This window comes from Pipra filicauda, unplaced genomic scaffold (genome assembly GCF_003945595.2).
Source record: "Pipra filicauda isolate LSUMZ 115617 unplaced genomic scaffold, ASM394559v2 scaffold213_size2393758_pilon, whole genome shotgun sequence".
NCBI classification, from domain to species: Eukaryota; Metazoa; Chordata; class Aves; order Passeriformes; family Pipridae; genus Pipra; species Pipra filicauda.
In genome coordinates this window covers 1,328,653-1,335,942 of record NW_024104325.1, presented here as the reverse complement: position 1 = coordinate 1,335,942, position 7,290 = coordinate 1,328,653, and the positions used below count along the sequence as shown (strand labels likewise).

The 7,290-nt window shown below is 42.5% G+C and overlaps 1 protein-coding gene across 1 annotated transcript in view; it reads left to right on the top strand.

Moving 5' to 3' along the window:
• Positions 1–318: 318 nt before the first annotated feature.
• The window catches only part of SMC3 (structural maintenance of chromosomes 3), a 28,217-nt gene continuing 21,245 nt past the window's right edge, over positions 319–7,290 (top strand). Inside the window, exons 1-6 of the mRNA XM_027735253.2 lie at positions 319–467; positions 3,184–3,259; positions 5,275–5,313; positions 6,112–6,179; positions 6,556–6,627; positions 6,815–6,894. Of these exons, the coding sequence (XP_027591054.1) occupies positions 453–467; positions 3,184–3,259; positions 5,275–5,313; positions 6,112–6,179; positions 6,556–6,627; positions 6,815–6,894 (350 nt within the window). The 5' untranslated portion in view covers positions 319–452. The remainder of the gene's footprint in view (positions 468–3,183; positions 3,260–5,274; positions 5,314–6,111; positions 6,180–6,555; positions 6,628–6,814; positions 6,895–7,290) is intronic.

Sequence of the window (7,290 nt, the reverse complement as noted above, 5' to 3'; positions counted from 1 at the left end):
TGGCGCCCAACCCGCCCCTCTACGGGACGAACCACTTTTCCCAACTCCCAGGGGGGACCACTGCCGCCAGGACGGGCAGCGTTGAGGACCTTCCCCGCTCCGGAGCACCTTCCAAAAGACCATCGAGGCACTTTGAAGGCTCAAAAAAGGGGGATATCCCTCTGTCCCTCGCGGTGTCGCTTCTCCGGCGGGGCAGGGCCGCGCCCTCTGCTCCGCACTCCCCCTCCATGTGGGGCGGAATGGTTCGCGCCGGGACGGGACGGGGAGGTTCCGCCGCCATTTTGTTTGCGTGAGGGCCGAGCGGGCGCTGTGAGGGGGCCCCGCGGCGGCTGAGGGGGCGGGAGGCGGCGGCGGCGGAGACCCGCGGTCCGGCTGAACGCTTGGTCCGGGAGGAGACGGCGAGGGCGGGCTGAGCGACAGCGGGGCGCGCGCCCACCCCATTAGTGGCAAACATGTACATCAAGCAGGTGAGCCGGCGGGGCTGGAGCCGCCCGCCGTGTGCGGCGCGGCCTGGGCCTGGCAGGGGGTTTGGCCCAGCCCGCCCCGCCCGGGGTGGGGAGTTCGCAGTCTCGCACCTACCCGGCCCATAGGAAGGGGCCCGCGGGCTGGCGGCGGGCCCCGAGGCCTTTGCTTGGCCCGTCCCTGCCCCGGGGGGAGGATCGCGGTCCAGGGGGGACCACGGGCCGGGTCCCACCGCGGGGTGGGCCGACGATGCCTACCCTGCCCCAGCTCCCGCGGCTGGTTTCATTCATTGGAGATGTGAAGCGGCGCTGGGGGCTGACCCTCTGGGACTCGGGACTTGTTGACGGGGACCCTTTGTACAGCAGCCCGGGTGTCCCGACCGCCCACGGGCTCGTCCCCAAACAAAGGGCTCTGCTCAGGTGTCAGACGGCACCTTGCAGCTGTTCAAGTTGTGGGTTCTCTTCTTTATTTTGGGGTGATGCCTCAGACCCCCGGGCATGGACCACTTTGCTTGTTATACTTCACCCTTGCCAGGTTGACGTTCAGTTGAAAAGAATATCCTGGTATGGACCTTTTTCAAACAGTTTTTGAGGTCATTATTAATGTTACTTCTGCAGTATATCCCTGCAGCCGCTTAGCAGTATATTGCGTAGTATGCACCGATTTTTATCACTGCTTTCGTGCCACTGCCTGTGCACGTTCATACAAAGCCTTCTGGGGTTCTCATTTCCCGGTGGACTCAAAGTTGACCCTTTTTTTTTGACACCGTGCAGATATCATTGTTAAGAAGAATTCTTTATCACGTTAGAAAGTGCATGTTCTAAGTAAAAATTAGGTTTTCATCTACTCTTTGGCTGACCGGGCAGTGTTCAAAATGCCTTTTGTTCGTGCTTTTGTCAGTCATTCTTACCACAGGTGTGCACCTTGCTTTAAAGTTTTCGAACAAGAGTTCTTGTTCTCAAGGTTTGAATTGCACAAAAGTAAACAGTGGTGAAGATATATAGAGTAAAAAGTCCAAATCAACTCAGAACAGGGGAAATGTTTCATTTGGAGGGAAAAAAAGAGGAACTTTGGGTGTTCAATAACCAATACTATTGTAGAAGGTATAGAATAGAGTGTAACAAAGTGTGAACGTGAGAATAAAAGTAATTTGGTTCCACCAGTATCCCTTATTTTGTTACTTCCCAGAAATTATTCCTGGAGTTTGAACATTAAAGTTATTTAAGTCTTAATCCGAGTCTATACAAGGCAATAAAGAACTCATGAAGCTTCAGAATATGTAGGATGGAAGAAGTGCTAAGCCATCCAGAGAAAAAACTTTGGGGGAAGATGATGGTGTTCAGTCTGCCTGTATTGCACTCCTATGTTGCCCCAGGATGTGGATGGTAAAAGTTTGGCTTCTCTAGCAATATCCAGTAAATAATAATGGTTTTTTATCTTTTTGTAGAGAGTTTCTGGTTCTTATGGGAATAAAATAAATGAATTATTCCAATCTGGATTTTTTTAGAATATTACAGGTAAACTGTAAAGACAGTAGACACCAAATTTTTTTGCCTATTCTTTTGATTTTTTTCCTGTCATGAAATCTGGTGATTTGGGAAGCAGAATTATTTGCAAAATGTTTGGGTTTTTTAAAAATATTTTTTATTTAATTTTTAAAATCAAAATGAGTGAACACAGTTGCTGTGGCCTTGAGTTGGTGGCAAGACCTGAGTAAGATTTTTCTGTTCTTGCTTTTGCTTTGAAAGCTGCTGGCACTGAGCTTGCCATTATTTTAACTGTGTCTCGTTGGAAGAGCTGGGTGAAGAACATTGCTATAAAATATCAACTGTAGTCCTTTTGTAAGTGTTGGTGCTGAAAAATCTGCAAACATCAAACCTTCAGGTGGCTGCTGTCTTTCTGATGTCTTGCTGAGCAGAGCAAAGCTGCTGTGTAGTCTTCCAGCACAGCTTTAATGTATGGAACAAATTACTTGGTGCTGGAAGTTGGATCAGTTTTGCTGCTATGCAGCGCTGAAGTATGAGGATATTGTCATTTTCTGCCTTGCGTGCTACTGGGCTTGGCAAACCTCAACTGCTGCTGAAATGGAGTAGCTGAGATTTGACATGCTGCTCCCAGATGAGTAGCTCCTGTAGTTGTCTGTGTAGGTTTGTATTTGTTTGGGAATTGAATTTGCCAGAACCGAGATAGCCGCTTTTTTACGTTTCCCCTTAGGTTGCACAGTAAAACAAGACTGCATTGCATGTGAAATAGGCAGTTCAGTACAGTTTTTCCGGCCTGCAATTGCACTGTTTAGAGAATTCGCAAATAGAATTCTTCAGGTGTAAGTGGATTGCGTTATAAAAGTTAAGAATAAATTTGGGCCTGCTGGGATAAGCGCTTGCTATGTTGAGTTTTCTTTCCTGTATATGATACTTAAAACAAATATATATTTTTGTGTAGTTTGTTGCAAGAAGATTCTCGTGACTCTCTTGTTTGCTGTGCTTTGACCTACACAGCATCTCCTGCTGGGAGAGAAATCTGTCCCTAAGGTGATGCTTAGGCGAAGGGCCAGTTTTATTATGTAAGTTTCCGATGTTGAACTGGAAAGTTGAGTTTGTGCGGGAAGGGCAGGCAAAATCAGTTACATTACAATTGATGTAAACATTCTGTCAAACCTTACGGTTCAAAGACTGTTCAAGAACAGAGAACTTGGTTAAAATAACTCACTCTTCTCTCTAGGTAATAATTCAGGGCTTTCGAAGCTACAGGGACCAAACCATTGTGGACCCATTCAGCTCCAAACACAATGTCATTGGTAAGTTCCAATACTTGTTTTTTCACACTGATTAAAGTTGCAGTGTTATTTCAGATGTTGTTCACATTAGTCTCCTTTGTAATTTTCAGTATTTTGCCTACATTTGATGACTGTATTTTCTGTTTCAGAAAGTTCTGTACAGTTTGTAACATACTACAAGGTGTATTCCACTTACAGCAAACTAATGCTAATGTTCAATTTTGCTGTACATCTGAATCTTCAGAAACTGAGTGAGGTCCATAAACTCACTTGGGATTTTTATTTCTTCCCTCTGTGGAAGTGTGATCATTTTTTATAAATAAGCACACCAGCTACTCTAATCTGCTACAGGGAAAGAAGATCCTCTTCCAGCTTTAAAGGAATGAATATTTGGAATATGGGCTGTCAAAAAGTATAAGTTTAAAGTGCAGTTTGATAAATAACACCTACTCTAATAGCATGTTGTTGTCCACCATTCTCATGCATCTTGCTGGTTTTGCCCATGGACTCCTGGCCCTGCCTTTTCATGTGTATTGATTTTCGTGATTGTGCAGCAACTTTTGAGACTGCTGACCCAACAACAAACAGTCAATTTTGGATGTAAAATCTTAGTAGGCGGGATTTACTCTGGTCTTAGAAAAAACACACACGACAGGAATAGCACGTCTTACTTTGTAGCGTTACTTCCACAGGAGCTAAAACTTTATCCAGGTATCGATGTTTTTAAAGTACACTAAAAAAATCAGACTTTGCTTTTTTTTTAAGACTTCATAGTGATCCTCAGGTAATTTTGGGGATGAGGTGAACCTGGAAGGCATGTAGGTGTGAAGGGATGAAAGGCCTGGGATGCTCATTGCTGCTGGAAGTCAAGCGGTTTTTAAACTAATACAGTAGGTCCTGATCTTAAAGAGGAGACACTGGGCCTTGCTGAAACACGTTGGAATAAACACTAAGATTATGGTAGTGTAGTGCTGTGTTCTTACACCTTTATTTTTGAAATAGAGGTAGTACTTCTTCCAGTCTTTTTAAAACAAAATATTACTGAATTAGCAAGTGGAAGTTCAGATGTGTTGTGGTTTAACCCCAGCCAGCAACCAAGTACCACACAGTTGCTCACTCGCTCCCCCACCAGCAGGATCAGGGAGAGAATTGGAAGGATAAAAGCTATAAAACTCATGGGTTGAGATAAAGACTGTTTTATAGGAAAAGCAGAAGCCATGCACACAAGCAAAGCAAAACAGGTAATTCATTCACTGCTTCCCATGGTCAGACAGGTGTTCAGGCATCTCCAGGAGAGCAGGGCCCCATCACATAACACTTACTTGGGAAGACAAATGCCATCACTCCAAACTTCCCCCTTTCTCCTTCCCCCCAGCTTGATATAGTGAGCATGATGTCATGGTCTGGAATATCCCTTTGGTCAGTTTGGTGTCCCAGCTGTGTTTCCTCCCAACCTTTCGACTTCCTTGCCAGTCTGGCAGTACAAAAAGCAGAATAGGCCTTGGCTCTGTAAGCCCATAACAAAAGTATCTCTATATTATCATCCTTGTGTTCAGCACAAATCCAAAACACAGCCCCATACCAGCCACTGTGAAGAAAGTTAACTCTGCCGCAGCCCAAACCAGCACAATATGCTACTTGAAGTTCGGTGTCAACCTGAATGTACAGGCAAGTGATTTGCTCCATTTAAATATGCCAGGAGAATTTGATTTAGGTTTACTGTTCCTATCCCACCAGAAGATCAGTATAAAAACCAAAAAGATGAGAATAAATAGGATTGCTTTAACTATTATTTTCATTGTGGAATGGTGTTGAAGTTTGTAAATCATTGTAATACGTTTGCGTGGGCAAAGGACTGCTCTCTTGTTCTCAATGACTGAGTGATCCACCTACCAAATGTGCCTCATTCCCTTGAGATTTTGCTTGACTGTGTTATATTTGGGTTCTGTTCTTGAATATTTTTATGCAGCATTTAATGTACATTGCACTGCTAACATATGTCAACTTGAGGTTATGCTTTCTGGTTTAATTTTCAGTGGGAAGAAATGGATCTGGAAAAAGCAACTTTTTTTATGGTAAGCATGGATTTCTTTTTAGCACCGGGATGCTGATGATACCAGGTTTCTTTGCTTGTTTTTGCTAGAAGTTGGTTTACCAAATGTTCCTCCTCAACATTTAGTTGATTGTTGAAAGGCAGATCTCAATGCACTTGTTTAATAGTTACTTCAGATTTTTCCCTAGTATTCAGTTTCTCTTACTAAGAGCCTTCTAACTTCAAAATGGCCAAAAGAAGTATTTACAGGAGGAAACTGATTCTAAAAGTCACCCACCGTGAAAGACAATGATGATATTTGCAGTTGTTTTAGACATTCTTAGTGGCTAAATTCTACTCCATAGCAGTTTGGCACAGCTTATACAGTCTTTTAACGCACGGTTATGAGGGGGATTTTGTGGGGTGGGAGCGTTAATGGAGGAGCAGAGATGCTGGTTAAAAAGGTGTTAGTAGCCTTTGTGATGGTTGCGTTCATAAATTGTGAAAGGTTAAGTAGTAGCAATATTTTTAGCCTAGCCTGTGTGCTCTGTATTTCTAGAGGAAAGCTCACAAATCTCTGCTTGTGCAGCATTGTTAGTGATTATGCAGTGAACTAGTAATGTGGCAACAATGATATGTTCAGAGAAATCCTGGTGTACAGCAGGCTGAGTGGTAAAGATCCAGCAGACTAAGGTTTTTAATGAAGAAATACTGTAAAATTTTAGCAACAGCATGACTCTATTATACAATAGTAAATCAATATGTTTTGAGTTAATGAAACTGCTGCATATCTCCCTGAAGGAAAGAATAAGTCTTCTGTTTCTTTACTATTTTATTACAGCAATCCAGTTTGTCCTCAGTGATGAGTTTAGTCATCTTCGCCCAGAGCAGAGACTGGCTTTGTTGCATGTAAGTGAAGGTGTATGGCAGCAAAACTAAAGGATAAGCTAATGCACTGGAGTGTTTTTACAAAAATGTTAAATTGCTGGGCTGTGGATATTTTAAGCCAATTATTTTGAAAGCATCCTTAAACATTTTTCGTTTCCCATTGGCAAAAGGGAATTTATTACAGAGTAATACATTGTATTGATAATGCACACCAGTGAATATGTAGCCAAGATTTTCAGAAATAAAAATCTTTGTACTGAATCTTACATAGATGATCTTGACTCTCAAGTCCTTGAAAGGAAAGGGAAGGTGGGGTTGTCAGGAGAAAGGGGAGATGAATGAGCTTAAAATATTTTCAAAGGTGGCAGTTATCTAACCAAAATATCTCTTATCTTAGGAAGGTACAGGTCCTCGTGTTATTTCAGCATTTGTGGAAATTATATTTGACAATTCGGACAACAGGTTACCGGTGAGTTGAATAAACTGCTTTGGAAATAGATTATTGTTTCAGTCTCTTGTAATCTCATTCTTAGAGTAAGTCTTCAGTACAGTAACTGCCTTGGAGACATTTCTGATAAAAAATGCCATAAACATTCTGGATTAGTTACAGCTGCTTGCAGTAGGTACGTATATTTACTGGTTTTTGTTTTCTTAAGATTGATAAAGAGGAAGTCTCACTTCGCAGAGTCATTGGAGCCAAGAAGGACCAGTATTTCTTAGACAAGAAAATGGTGACGTAGGTACTTCTTTTCCTTTTCTGAATGAGACTAGTAGTATTTCTGTCACATTTTCTAGTCCAACCGAACACTCGCATCCCTAGCCTGAAATAATTTACTTCTGTTGTGTAATACCAACAGCTAGAACATCAGTCATTGTGCAGTAGACAGCAGACCTTGAATTTGCAGTTTAATCCGTTGTTTAATGTGATGTTTAACTGCTTGCATAGTATTTCTTTCAGGTCTTTTTAAAATAGAGGAGTTAGATTTGTTTTATATCCTTCCTTGTGATATCTTTACCTGTATTTGCCTCCTCTGTGCTTTGAAGTGCTTATTTCTTAGTCTCTTTCTATTATTTTAGATATTTTCCATTTTTATTCTCTCATTTCATTTTAGAGTTAGCCATTATCAAATCA